Below are 14889 nucleotides of genomic sequence, written 5' to 3'. Positions count from 1 at the left end.
ACGCTTGATTGACAGGGGAGCCTAAAATGATATCGCTATATGCCGATGATGCATTAGTGTATATTAAAAATCCCCACACCCATCTAGCACCACATATGTTGGGCAATTTAAATTTCGGAGAAGTGTCAGGTTTGTGGGTGAAGCGCAGCAAATGAGAGCCATTTCCTCTAACAGACTCCACTGTCAAACCTTGTAAATTGCAGGGGTTTGCGTGGTCTCCGGCTGCTGTTCATCATCTGGGAATTGTTGTGACCAGGCATGGCACGGTGCTGTAAAACAAAACTATGCCGCATACACGGTACAAATGGTGGCAAAACTCAAGACCTGGGCACAATTGCGATGACTTTAGCTGGCAGGATAGCACTAGCAAAAATGATGCTGCTTCCCAAGCTACTGCTTTTCTTTCTTAATAGTCCACTATGGCCTGGGCGGTCGTTTTTTGGGGAACTGGAGGCGGAGGTCAGTAAATATGTATGGCACTCCGATTCAGTGCGGCTCAAATGGGCTAAGCAGACAACCATATGAAAGGGGGAGAGAGTGTGATGCTGGAAATGCATCAGAGGGACAGGGCCTCCGTATCCTTGTCCTTTATTGCTTTATCATGTATGTTCTGACTTGTTTTCAGCGCAGGAGTTCATGTGCGACTCCTGCCGGTGCGGCTCTTCCTGTATTTTGTTTGGTGAACAGACCCTTGGGATACCCTTATGGCACCCATGGGTGAGAATACGACCCGGTACTCCTAGTGTATGTTTTTGGTCACCTGTGTGTGGTCCACAGAGCAGGGTCTGGTGGCAGCTCTGTGCTGAAATGACAGGTACCCTGAGCGTCCTCCATTTTGGGATGCCCATGCCCTGTCATTTGGAATCAGTAGATTCCTGATGGAGTCAAGATGGCCCCCCGTGGCCTCTTGCCGTCCATCGCCCGTTACCTTGGTTTGCTCTTCGCCAGCAGCAGATCCCCACTGCCGTTCTCTGTCCTTCATCAAAGACGATCAAGCAAAAATCGGTCAAAATTCTAAAACTTTTCATGGACAAATTTAAAAAAGCACAAAATTAGCTCCGAGATTAACTTCAGGACTCCCAACACTGAAGCGTGCGGTAAAGAGCTGAAGATGGCCTCCAGGGGTGGAGCCGAGGGAGAGGACTATCATATGATGGGGGCTGTACGACCCAGAGGACAGTGATTGGTTTAGAGGAGAAATACAGTTTTAAAGTGAAACTTTTTTTTCTTTTACCGAGGATTCCAAGCTTGACAACTGGGAATATTCACGAGCATGTGAATCCATGCCAGACCCCACGCTGGAGAACTTTAACTACAAATAGAGAAATTAATCTCCCTTATAGTGTTCAGAAAAGTAACCCGAGGGCACGGCAATGGCACATACAATCACTGGAGAGACCCTTACAAATGATCATTATGCTACATGCATGATTTAATCAGTTGTATCTTTTATCAAACACCCATATAAGGATTATTGTACGTAGGAGAGAACACAAGTGTGAAAATCTGAATGACTGTACATAAAAGCAACATACAAACTACACACTTCCAATCTTCCTAACCAAACCTTTTTGCAGAAAGGGGGCACAGTTCTGCTACAATCAGATCTCTAGTAGTGGAACAAACAAGAAACTAAGAAGGGGAGGATACCAAGAAAAAATTGTAAAGGCTTTTGTATCAACAAGATGCAATGAACAAGCCAGGGCGGCATATTATGTATGCATAATTGAAGCATATTCCAATATGGCCTCCATTTATAATGGAATAAGAATGATCTTACAACTTGCCACAAGAATGTGGGTACCTTACAGATAGTGGAGGACTCAAGAGCTGAATATCCAACCACACTACGAGATGACCCGGACTGCTATTATGATGTATTCTTGATACATAGCACCCATTGAAAAGCAGGTAACTTAAGAAAGAGCACAATGCACTTTGTACACAGGTGACACACTATAGATTTACACTGTTCAGGACAATGGTCTGATTACATTTCTGCTTGAATAGAGATGTTAAATCTTAAGATTTATTATGATTAGACAATAACCGTTATGAGTTTTTCCTACCGGTATGGGACGGGCAGCGAATCTTGATAAAATACTTTGATTAATGTATTGATAAAAGAACAAGTTACTCTTACCTGGTAACGTTCTTTCGATGGGATGGTCCGACGACGTATTCCATATCCATAACACTAATCACCACAGCTGTGCTGCTTCGGAATATTTTCGGCGACGATGACGTCGATATGCTGTCCCCGAGGGCCTCCGTTGAACCGACGTCACCGGATGTTACAAGTAGGACGCACAACGCCCGTAGCCTCAGTTGTAGTTTTTTCCCCAGAACGTGTGGCACCAAACCACTGCCAGTATGACCACAGAAAGCCTTGCGGAAACGTAAGCTGCAATCGCATAAGAAATTCTGTAGCGGGGCAGGTAGGGAGGGAGCGATATGGAATAAGTCGTCGGACCATCCCTTCGAAAGAACGTTACCAGGGAAGAGAGTAACTTGTTCTTCGAGGGGATTGGGTCCTCCGATGTATTCCATATCTATGACAGACTCCCAAAGCAGTACCAATGTATGGAGGAGGGAAAAAGAATTTAGAATATAGAAATTTAGAATGCCCAATCAAATGCAGAGTAAAGGACCGCCTTGCCAAAGGCCATATCCTGCCCATGGATAGAATCGAGGGAGTAGTGTCAGACAAAAGTATGGACCGAAGCCCATGTGGCTGCTTCACAGATGTTACGAATAGGAACACCCCTCTGCAGGGCAGTAGAGGCAGCCATACCCCTAGTAAAATGGGCCCGTAAGCCTACCGGAGGGTCCTTACCCGCCAAGCGGTAACATTCAGAAATTGCCAAGATAATCCATCTGGACAAAGTCTGCTTAGTAACAGCTTGTCCCAAACGCCTTCCAGCGTAACCAATAAAGAGCTGATCGTCCACTCTGACCCAGGACATGAGAGAAATGTAGAAACTTAAAGCACTCCTAGGATCCAACCTATGGAGCCTTTCCTCTTCCTTACGAGGATGTGGAGGAGGATAAAATGCCGGAAGAACAACCTTCTGGCTTAAATGAAATTCTGACACCACCTTCGGAAGAAAGGAAGGACGAACTCTTGTCCTTATGAAACACAGTGAAGCGTGGTTTAACTGAAAAAGCCTGCAACTCACTCACTCTGCAAGCGGAAGTGACCGCAACTAAAAATACAGTTTTAAGGGTTAACAGCCTCAAAGGACAAGAATGTAAAGGCTGAAACGGAGCACCCATAAGGAATTTCAGAACAATGTTCAAATCCCAACCAGGCACCTGGAAAGCTGACGGCGGAAACACATTAGTGAGTCCTTTGAAAACTGAGAAATTAAAGGAATTTTTAAATAAGAACACTGCTCAGACGAGTGCTTAAATATAGACAGTGCCGCCAGGTAACCTTTAACAGTACCCATTTGCAGGCCCCTGTGGGCCAATGAAAGCAAAAAAGACAGAACCACAGGAATGTCACATGAAAAAGGATCCACATTCTTAACCCTGCACCAGTCGCAGAACTTTCTCCAACGGCAGCGGTACAGGGACTTTGTTGCCGGCCGTCTGGCCAAAAGCAACACCTCCATCACATCTTCAGGGAGGTCCCAATCCTTAAACCTCAACCTTTCAAAAGCCAAGCGTGAAGGTTGAGGGATCTGACCTCTGGATGGAGAACCTGACCCCCCCTCCCGTGAGAGCAGGTCGTCTCGGTAGGGAAGACGACGTGGAGGGCAGATGGACAAGTCGAGAAGGTCCGGGTACCACGTCCTCCGAGCTCAAGCCGTAGCAATGAGGATCATGTGGGAACCGAACCTCCGTAACCTCCACAGCACTTGCGGGATGACGGGGACTGGAGGAAACTCTTACAGCAGTGGGAAGGACAACTCGACCACAAACGCATCTCCTAAGGCTCCTTTTGGAGGAAATTCCCTCAAGCAGAACCTTTCGCACTTCCGGTTGACACTGGAGGCGAAGAGATCCACCTGAGGGGTCCCCGAAAGGGCGATGCTCTCCAAGAGAATCTCCTGATCCAGCTCCCACTTGTGAAAGATTGCGCTCTGCCTGCTCAGAGCGTCCGTCGTCTCGTTTTCGTCTCCGGCCAGATGAACTGCCGAGATCAAAACTTCCTGCTGGATGGCTCAGAACCAGAGCTGCATCGCCTCCCTGCACAGAGGAAGTGACCCTGCCACCCCCTTTATGTTGACGTAGTGCATGGCCACTGTTGTCCGTCAGAATCAGGACATTCTTTCCTTGCACAGTCGGCAGACTGACGGCCCTCAGCTCCAACAGATTGATATGGAGTCTGGACTCCGACGGAGACTAACGACCGCTGACAGTCAACTCGTTGGCATGAGCTCCCCATCCAGTGAGGGATGCGTCCGTCACGATCGTCACCTCTGGCCAGGTTAGCCAAAATGGAGCCCCCTTCAACAGATTGCCTTCGACGGCCCACCACAGAAGGTCCTGGGCGACCGAGGGCGGCACATGAATGGGTTCTGACATCCGCCGGAGGACTGCGACCACTGCATCTTGAGGGCTCACTGCAGAGATTTCATCCGCAACCTGGCCTCTGGCACCAGAAGAATGCAGGATACCATCAGGCCGAGCAACCTCAAGAACTCGAACACCGGGACACTCGGGGCGTGTTGAAACTTGTGCACCATCTGCTGAATGCGATGCGCCCTCGCCTGGGGAGGAAAACACTGCCCCAGGGATGTGTCGAGCACTGCTCTGATGTACTGGAGCCGCTGGGCTGGCGTCAAATGGGACTTCTTTAAGTTGAGGGAGAAGCCCAGCTTGTGAAGGGAGTGGCAGGTGACGGACAGATGATCGAGGACTTGCTCTGGAGAGGGCGCCCTGATCAACCAATCGTCCAGGTAGGGGTAGACGTGAATCCCCCCCTTTCCTGAGATACGCTGCCGCCACCACCATGAGCTTGGTGAATACCCTCGGGGCGAAGGTCAATCCGAACAGCAGGACCTGAAACTGAAAGTGTGAGTCGCCAACAGCAAACCTCAGGTACTTCTTGTGCTTTGGATGGATCGGCACATGAAAATAAGAGTCCTTGAGGTCGAGAGACACCAACCAGTCCTGAAGTTGAAGGGCCTGGAGGACTTTAGAAAGAGTAACCATCTTGAACTTGTCCTTCCTGAGGAGCTTGTTCAAACCGCGCAAGTCCATGATGGGACTCAATCCTCAGTTTCTTTGAAATAAAAAAATAAGGCGAATACCATCCCTTGTTCCTCTCCGCCACAGGCACCCGTTCTATGGCGCCTTTCTCCAGCAGGGATTGAATTTCCTGCACAAGCAGCGGATCGGGACTCTTCAAAGAGAGATTCCCTGGTGGATTGTCGTGAGGCCTCTGCCAGAAAGGAAGACAGTAACCGTGGGCTAAGATCTCCAGAACTCACATCTGAAGTAATGGCACACCACTCTACAAGATGCTGCGCCAGCCTTTCCCCCAACCGGCGAACCATTGGACATGGCCTCATGACTGAGCTGAAGAGGCTGCGGCAGCGCCTGAGGGCAAAGAGGCAACTGCCCGAGCGGCCTTGGCACCTCGACTACCCTGTTTTCCACCTCTGGCACTCCTACGGTGGCCCCTTTGACTCACAGCTCCCCTCGATTTTCTAAAGGATGAGTAATAACGAAAGGAACCTCCCCTCCATTGCTGTCCCCTAGAACAAAAAGGCAGAGGTTGGCGAACTGCAGCGCTCAACGACTTTGCTGCAGCTTTTGAGGTCTGCAACCTCTAAAGGCTCTCGTCAGCCTCGCTGCCAAAAAGATGTTCACCATCAAAGGGCATGTTGAGGAGCTGGGCCTACACATCAGGAGCAAACACCGACTTCAGCAACCACGCAATCCTGCGTATTATGGTGCTCACCTCCATGGACCGGCTGACACAATCTGCCATGTTCAAATCCGACTGAACGGTCTCACACATGGCATCCTTGCCATCCTGTACAATAGCAAGAAAATCATCCCATTCCTCCCCTTCGGGAATATGTTCAGCCGCCAAGGAAATACAGTTCCACAGTGTGCGTGAAACGTGACAAGGCACACACAGAGTTGGCTGCCTGTAAAGCCATACCCCCTGAAGAAAACACTTTCTTCGCCCAGCCATCAAAACGCTTGTCGTCCCTATCAGGAGGGATGGTAGGGTACGTAACCTGCTTTGCTGGGGCCGTGGCCGCCTGCACCACCAAGTTCTCCGCAGTGGGGTGCGTGGTCAAGTAGCAGGGGTCACTACTGGCTGGGCGGTATTTTCACGGCAAAGACTTGCTCACTGCCGGGAGACTCTCCGGAGCAGTCCAAGCTGAAGCCACCCTTCTTTGCAAAGCCATATGGAATGGCAGTACCGGGTCAGTTGGAGGACCTTGGTCAAGGATGTCCGTCAGGTCATCCTGCAGAAAATCCACAGGTGGCGCTGACCACCCCAAGTATTCTGTGACCCTCGACATAAGGCGCCGGTACGAGGACTCGGCATGGGTGCCAGGCTCAGGCCGACAGAACCAGAGAGGTGTCCAGACCACTTGCGTCGTGCAGTGACTGACGCAGGTCTTAAATCTGGCTGTGACCAGACAAAATCTCGTCAGGCACCTCCTCCGGCACCAAACCTTCCTCAGATCCCTCATCCACCTCAGAAATTAAATCCAGAGGGTGGAAAGAGGGCACAGAAAAAAGGGACAAAGACATGCTTAGCCTTGGCCAGAGCCTTTCTGGGGGGTTCCAAAATGCCACGGGGTATCTCCGACAAAGCAGCCTCGAAAGGCGTTGACGGAATCGGCGTCGAGCGAGGCGCCGACAACTTCAACGGCGTCGACACAGGCCTCGAGGGCGGAGCCCCAAGCGTGTCCTTCGACAGCCTGTGCACCGAAGGCGTCGACGACTTCCTCGGAGGCGGAGCCTCGAGAGAGTCCCTCGACGACCTTGATGTCTTCCTCGAAGACCTCACAGGCTCACGTGGTCTCGAGTGCGTCGAGGACCGGGACCTGGAACGGGCATATCTAGAGCTAACAACCTCTTCCGACCGGGACCTCGAAGGCACCTGGTGGTCGCGACGACTGCTCGAGCCCGAAGGCGGATGAGCGGTGTCTCTAGCACGGTCATGGCTGGCGTCCTTAGACGGCACGGACGGACCGGAGCCCTGCAATTGAAAAATCACCATCTCCTTTCGGAAGGAATCCCATTCCTCACGAGTGGAATCCTTGTTGGGACAAGCAACCCGCCAACGGGCGGAGTCCTCGGATGAGGACTGGGAAGGTGACCTGTGACGGCGCTTCTGTGATTGCCTCGAAGAGGCAGAGGAATGGTGAGACCGACTCCTGGACCGAGACCCTCCGGACTCACGACAATGCAGAGAGTCGCCCCTCGAATCATCCGTCGAAAGTCCAGTGGATCGTGACTTCCAGGGCTTGGCCACCTTACACACCGACAGCTTCTTCTTAAGCTCCCGCAAGGCCTTCGATGTAAGCGACTGGCAGTCGACACAGTCATCCGTTATCGTGGTTCTCCCCGAGGCACCAGAGGCAAGCTTTGTGCGTGTCCGTCAACGACATCTTGGACCCGCACACCCGACACTTCTTAAAACCCGACCGCGGGGTGGAAGAAGCCGAAGACATCTTCAATACACAAACGAACAGGTTCGAAGAACAGAAAGAACAGGATTCAGTAGAACCGAGGTGCGCCGAGATCTCCGAAGCGAATACGTTCGCGGAAAAAACAGAACTGAGGCTACGGGCATTGTGCGTCCTACTTATAACTTCCGGTGACGTTGGCTCGACGGAGGCCCTCGGGGACAACGTATTGACGTCATCGACGCAGGGCCAGGATGCCGAAAATCTTCCGAAGCAGCACAGCTGTGGTGATTACGGTCATAGATATGGAATACGTCGGAGGACCCAATCCCCTCGAAACACGGTTTATGAATATGCCTGTGATACAAATTCATTCTACTAATCATTGTAATTACGTAGCAATATATACAAAAGATAAAGGCAATATTACATATAAACTTGAGTAAGAGTCTCTTTGGTCACACATTGTTAATTCATTCTCTCCAGGAACCTGTACCCTATCTGTTGAGAGGCACAAACTGAAAAGTGGACATTGAAAGGTGCCCATTCTTTAAAACCTGTCTGCTAAGCCACCTCATGTGTGTTATTAGGGGGACAAGATTGACTCAAGGAAAATTGAATTATACGCAATGTACATGTTCATTAAAATAAGACTTTAAAGAAAAGCAACAATGTAGAGCAATACCTGTGCGGAAACTAATCGATGTAATTGGGCCCCAGTCCTGCTGAAATTTCATTAACGTTTCATCAAACTTGATATTATGTACTATGATTTGACCAGAAACTAGGCCCACTGCTACAACATCCACTGCGGGAGCCTAAAAAGAAAGGTACACATAAAAATATTAAGAATGCCACTATTACAATATTTTTCTAACATTTATGTCTGTATTATCCATGTTAATTTTCTTTAACAAAAACCATTATGTTCCTGCCTCTCTGTTCCAAAACACAGTACATGTTAAACTTTCATGTCAGCCCCGGGCTCAATTTAAAATCTTTGAACCTCACATGCAATAATATTCCTTCCCCAATAGTTCATTAGGAAGAATTGTAGTACTTAAGTTCCTCACTTTCGATACCGCACACCTCCCCTACCAAACACCAAAGCCCAGACAAAGCCGCTACACCCTTGTTGAACAGAACAAACAGGGTTCCAGATCGGCTGCACGCCACGGTTTGCAGGGTTTCAACATAACACCTCTGCTGAATAACAGCTTCCGCTACATGCATTTTAATTCTACACTTACTGCTTGAGGTCATGCCATGCCCATCCCTCCTCCCTTCTCTCAGCCGGGAGAGAGGTTGACCAGTTGGTTTCAAAACTACCAGTGGCTGTCGCTCCCACCCTCTGGACAGGCTGCAATGGCACTGCTCCACAGCTCTCCTTTCAGACAGCATAGCGTCCCACTTGCCTGTCAACACCTAAGAAAATCTCCTCTCCATATTGTACCTTTGTGCAATTGTAAATATTGTATTTGGTTATTTAGATGGCGCTCTTTCCCCACTTGTGTGGCCTCAATGCGCTTTGTTCCAGTTGGAACACCCTCGATGACCGTAGTCAATGTGCTGGGAAGTTCTAAAGAGTTTAGATTAGGAGATGCATGTGTGTGTTTTTGCCGGTCTAGGACTTGGGTGGCTGGATAGGCTTGACTAAGCGCCCAAAGAGAGGCCGGGCATGTGGCCTAATTTATTATCATCCTTCTAAGCCTCTAACCTCCCCCACCCCCATTAGCCAGAAGCATTCCTTATTCACCTATTTCTCGTCTTCCTCCCTTAACATCTATCTAGCCCTGCTCCTTTCTCTGTTCGCACCTCCTGTGGAGAGTTTTCTCCTCAGTGTAAGCTTCAAATGCAATCTGTCAAAGTCAGATTTATAAGTGTACATCTTTTTGTAAACAAAACCTGCACGGCCATTGATGTATATCAACCGTAATCTTGCAATTTCGGTGCATTTTAGAAGGCAATTATTTTGTACATATAATCCAGAATTATCCGTAACCAAGAAGAACAAAATGCGGATTTAGATTCATGTAAGCAGATGGTGCAGGAAGTGATGGCCGTGGCACACACGGAAACACAAATAGGGAAAACGTTGCAGTTACAAGAGGCTGAGTAGAGACAATATATTAGCCCAGGATAGTCCAATGTACAGTTATATAGCAAAGTAGGCGCATAGGCTTGGGGAGGGGGGGGGGGGGGGGGATGTTAAGCAATACTGCATGCAGTACCCTGTCAGACTGCACCAACCATGTCCTCTTGGAAATAGCTAACCCAACCTTTGGTATACGTAGTTACTACACAAGTTGGTAGAGTGACTGAGCAGCCAGGCTTATCTCAAGAGGGGTCAATGTCAGCTGTAGGGTTATTACAAAGAGATTCACAGTGACAAGTATCCAAATAAACACTAACTCCCAAGTTTTTTGATTAAACAACTATTTATTAATTTAACAATCAGTTGAATAAGACTTCTTTAGAAGGGAGCAAATATATGTAAGACAATAATATATAAAACTACACACACTCAGTTTCAATAAATCAGTAGATATCCATTTGGGATGGCACACAGACACTTCCTACACCCTGAGGTGACTTAACTAGGACACTATCGACATTGATATATGGCTAGTACAAGTAGAGCAATACTGAGTTTAGTGTCAAAAGGAAAAGTGGGGGAAAGAAAACAATGGTTAACAAATATTCTAAATAAAAGTTCAGTATTTTTTGAACCCTCCAAAGCAAAGTACATTAATTAACCCTTTCCTGGGGAATAGTTAAAGCACAAAGTCATAGGTAAGAAGAATCTTTCAGGGAGCCAGGACAGCCAATGTTAGTTGAGCAAAAGTCTAGGTGAGCTGAAGCACTTCTTGCAGTTAGGTAAAAAGTCTTGCACAATGTTTTAGAAATCTTTGTAGAAAATGAAATCACTGTAGGGCCACAAGCTGGGAGGCTTGTGAGGGGCAAAGCTGCAAGCAACTCTGCAAAGGCAACCAAGACAAGTCTCAACTGAGAGCTAGCAAGGCTACACAAAAAAAGGTAAACCCCCTTAGTTTTACAGTACATTTGGTTTGAAGAAAACTGGGTCCGGAGGATCTTCCTGTAGCTCAGGTCCGACTTAAAAACGATGCACTCGATCTGGTGGTCCACTCCCTGGCAATCAGTTCCTGCAGCAGCAATGGAAGTACAGCCAGCTCCGAGAGGATGTCCAGACGAGTTTGCCTTTGGGGTGACTGGTTCCACCAACCCAATGGGAGAAATCCTCCATTGCAGGGCTTCTCTAGTCGAGGCGAATTCAGAGCTTCAGCAATGCAGCAGGGCTTCACCAGGGCAAACCAAAGGTCCAGGGGTTGCAGCAAGCGCTTCTTCCAAGTTCTTCTTCGGATTCCTTCGTCCAGTGGTCGACTCTGCCTTCCAAGCAAAAAGCCTTGCCTTTTATGCAGGTTTCTCCCATTCATTCGCAGCCTAGCTGTCACTCCGAGCAGGGTGGCTGCCCTCCAAGGACAGCCAGCCAGCCAATCAACTTTGGGTGCATGCCTGTAACCAAGGCGATTAAGCACAGGGAGTTTCGGGTACCTCCCTCACTTCCCGCCCTGCCAGACACATTGGGGTCAGAGGTGGGCTTCACCAGTGAATCCCGCCAAAGACAAAATAAAAGTGATCAAACCTGGTTTGGCGCGCAGCGTGAATCTCAAGAAGGACCTTTCCAACAAAAAATGGTGAAAAAAGAAGACTGGGGTCATTTTGACAAAATGGGCCCCCATGGGTGCCTTACTGCAGCTGCAATTGCAGCCCACGGTAAAAACACACAATGGTAGGAAAAAGTAAACCACTGCCACCAGCCATTAATTGTAGAAAGGGTAACAAAAATGTTACAATAGAAACTAGACAAAGGAGATACTAAGTAACCCCTCCAGCACCCTTTTGTAAGATAGTGTGTGCTGGATATAGAAAGTTACAAAATATAAGTAGTCAATTTCATTTTACTGCTCTTGGAAACAGTAGTTTCACCAAAAGAAGGTTTTTAAACCTTTGGGAAATCTAAGAGACTTCCCTGTGTCACTGCACTGAAGGTTATGTGTCTCGCAATGTAAAGATGATGCCTATGGAGTTTTCCAGACTCCAAAGTCAAAAGAAACACACAGTCCAAATCACAGAAAAATACGAGAGTGGGGAAAAAGGCCTCATTCTCTCCAGGTAAGAAATGAAAAGTCCTAAAGTCCAGCAAAAAGAGCTGGGGGTCTCTAAGGTAGAAGGGAATTAGCACATTTCTGAGAATTCATGACCGGGGGGGGGGGTTAGGGGGGAGAAGATGGATTGTATATTGTGATGTTCATTGCATAAGTCTAACTTTTATGTTGGTTATAAAATAAAATGAATACAAATAAATATACATTAATCCAGAATTATCCTATTAAAATTCTGAACAAATTCAATATGCTAAAGCCAATTACTTGCCAGGTTAAGTTATGTGTAAATACAATGCAAACTATGCCAACTCCAAAAGATTTCAATCAAATGTAATCATGTAATTGCAATTTATTTATTGTGCATTTGTAAGGAGTTTATACATCAAGAAAATGTGTTTCAAAGCGTCCAAAGGGCAAAGGGGAGGGAACAGGGCAAACAAGGCAAATAAAATAATGATGAACAGAGACAGAGGTGGTCCTACTAGGCCTTGTGAACGTTCGGATCGTGCAAGTGCAGAGTGAGAGAAGGGGCGTGGGAAGGGGGAAGTGCTGGTGGTTCCACACAGGTGGGAAGTGCCAGAGACCAGGTGCAAGCAACAGGTAAGTGCCAGGGAGAGATCAAGATCACTAGAAGAGTGGTCACCTGCCAATACAATAAGTGCCGGCCTGTGGGACAGGACAGGCCAGTGGGTGCCAGGGCAAGTGCTGGGGGAGGGTGCAGGCTGAGGGCGGTTTGACTGAAGGCCAGGACCCAGGAGGACACATAAGGATGTCCAGACCAGCAATCTCAGCGACTGTGGGGTTTAGCACGGGAGGGAGAGTGGTAAGCAGGAGGTGAAGTGGAAGGTCTTGAGGAGTTTTCGGAATTTAAGGAGAGGAAGAGGGAGGTTGTTCAGAGGAGGGAACAATCTGAGAAAAGCGAATTCTCACCAGCTCGCTGTTTAGAGAAGCACTTGACACACAGAGTTGGAGCCAGAGGAACGTAAAAAGCGATAGTATTTGATGAGAGCAAGTTGTAGATGGCGTGGGCCCTGTCCCCGGACAGCCTTCTTGATGATGCAGAGGGATTTGAATTTGATCCTTGCAGCAACCGGGAGCCAGTGGAGCGATTGTAGAGCTGGAGAGATATGGTCCCCTGGCTTGAGGCCAAGGATATGTCTTGCAGCGCTATTCTGGATAAACTGGAGGGGGCGGAGAGAGGAAGTTGGTAGATTAAGGAAGAGGCTGTTGCAATAATCAAGCTAAGAGTACCAGAGCTCTAGAGACTTTGAGCTTCTGGGGAAAAGTGAGGAAGGGAAGGATACCTCTGATGAGGTGGAGTTCAAATTTGGCATTCTTGGCAAGGCCCTGGATGTGCGGGAGGAAAGAGAGAGAAGAGTCGAAGACAACTGCAAGGTTTCTAGCTTCAGGTGAAGGGGAGAGCCCATAAAGGGTGGCCAGAGTGGAGGGAGGAAAAAGGGAGCAGGAGTCCCAATAGGAAGGATCTCAGGCTTGCTGGCATTGAGGCAGATATCATTAGAGGCACACCAGGACTGGATAGCAGAGAGGCAATCCGGAACAGCAGATGAGTTAGCGAAAGGGTCAGAGGGAAGTTTGAAGAAGTGTTGGGTGTCATCTGCATAACACTGCAAGTGAGGGGAGAAAGTGGAAATGAGGTGAGCAAGCAGTGCAAGATAGACGTTAAAGAGCCAGGGTGAAAGGTTGTAGCCCTGGGGGACGCCACAGATGGAGATAGAGGTGGGAGAGGAGAAAGCCCAGGATAACCTGAGAGGGATGGTCAGTGAGTAAGGTGGTGAGCCATTCCAGTGCCCGCTGCGAGATACCAAGGGTATCATGGAGCCATTTTATGAGGATGGAGTGGCTGCGATATCAAATGCAGAGAAGAGATCAAGTAGAATGAGAACAGTGGATGAGTTAAAGTCAAGAGATGAAAGCAGTTCTTCACAGATGTTCAGGAGAGCGGTTTCCATGCCTCTGGTTGCTCGGAATCCAGATTGATGGTCATGTAGGCAGCCAACGAGCTCCGAATGCTGGGTCAGTTGGGGAAAGACCAACTTCTCCAGAAGTTTACCAAGGAAGGGAGTGATGGAGATGGGGAGGTAGTTAGCTGGGCACAAGGGGTCGGCGGAAGACTTTCAGGAGGGGGCGCACAAGGGAGTGCTTGAGGGAAGAGGGGAAAGACCCGGTAGCAAGAGAGTGAAAATCATCAAGTGTAGGGGAAAGGAAGCCGATGTTATCCTTAATAGTTCTGGAAGAACAAGGGGAGACCTGTTTGGAAGTGACTTTCATAGAGTGAACAACCCTAGTAACCTCATCCGATGTGATAGGACAGAAGGAGGAGAGAATGGCTGAGGGTGGATGAGAGGCCAGGGGTGGCACGGGGATCGCAGGGGTTAGGGAGAAAAGGAGGAAGAGCGAGTACGCAGTATGTCCTGACTTTTGCACTGAAGTGCATGGGCAGTGCAGTGCAGAGGGCTTGGGAGGAAATATTGGGAGGGAAGAGGCGAGGTGGAGACTGCAGAAGGCTTGGCTAGTTCCTTGCAGATTTTAAAAAGAGTTGAGCCGTTTTGCTGGATGCTCCAGAGACGCGAGCATGGATATTGGCCCTCTTAGAACGCATGGAGAGACAATATTGCATTTGGAGAAGACAACAGGCCAATTTGTCAGAAGATGAGCTTGAGGTCTGCCATTTCCGTTCCACAGCCCTGACCTTGCGTTTCAGGGCTGCTGGATCAGAGTTGTACGTACCAAGTGTTACGTTTGGAGGCATGTTTCAGGCGAATCCTCATGACTAGGGCAAAAATGTCAAGAGTGTTAGTGATGGCAAGCTGGAAGTTGCTGAGAGTCAGAGGAAGAGTCTACAGTGAGAGGAGAGGGGGCGGGGGTGAAGGTGGATGCGAAGGCAGCTACCGACACTCGTTTCAGCGGGCGGATGTCCGTGAATGATGTTGGCAGGACTGGGGGAGTAGCGGTCAGCAGACCGAGAGGACCCATGTGAGAGGTGAGGAGGGTGTGGTCTAACCAGGAGAGCGGGGTAGCAAGAGGGCGGAGAGCAAAAGATGTGTGGATAAAGGCATCGAGAGTGTATCCAGCTG

The 14889-nt window shown here is 48.7% G+C and overlaps 1 protein-coding gene across 1 annotated transcript in view; it reads right to left on the bottom strand.

Moving 5' to 3' along the window:
• WDR36 (WD repeat domain 36) overlaps positions 1-14889 on the bottom strand; it is an 804166-nt gene that overhangs the window by 545082 nt on the left and 244195 nt on the right. Inside the window, exon 7 of the mRNA XM_069625487.1 lies at positions 8293-8425. Within this exon, the coding sequence (XP_069481588.1) occupies positions 8293-8425 (133 nt within the window). The remainder of the gene's footprint in view (positions 1-8292; positions 8426-14889) is intronic.

Source organism: Ambystoma mexicanum, chromosome 6p (genome assembly GCF_040938575.1).
Source record: "Ambystoma mexicanum isolate Mex_15411 chromosome 6p, UKY_AmexF1_1, whole genome shotgun sequence".
NCBI lineage: Eukaryota > Metazoa > Chordata > Amphibia > Caudata > Ambystomatidae > Ambystoma > Ambystoma mexicanum.
The sequence above is the reverse complement of the archived record's forward strand: the minus strand, read 5'-3'. Positions and strand labels throughout refer to the sequence as shown.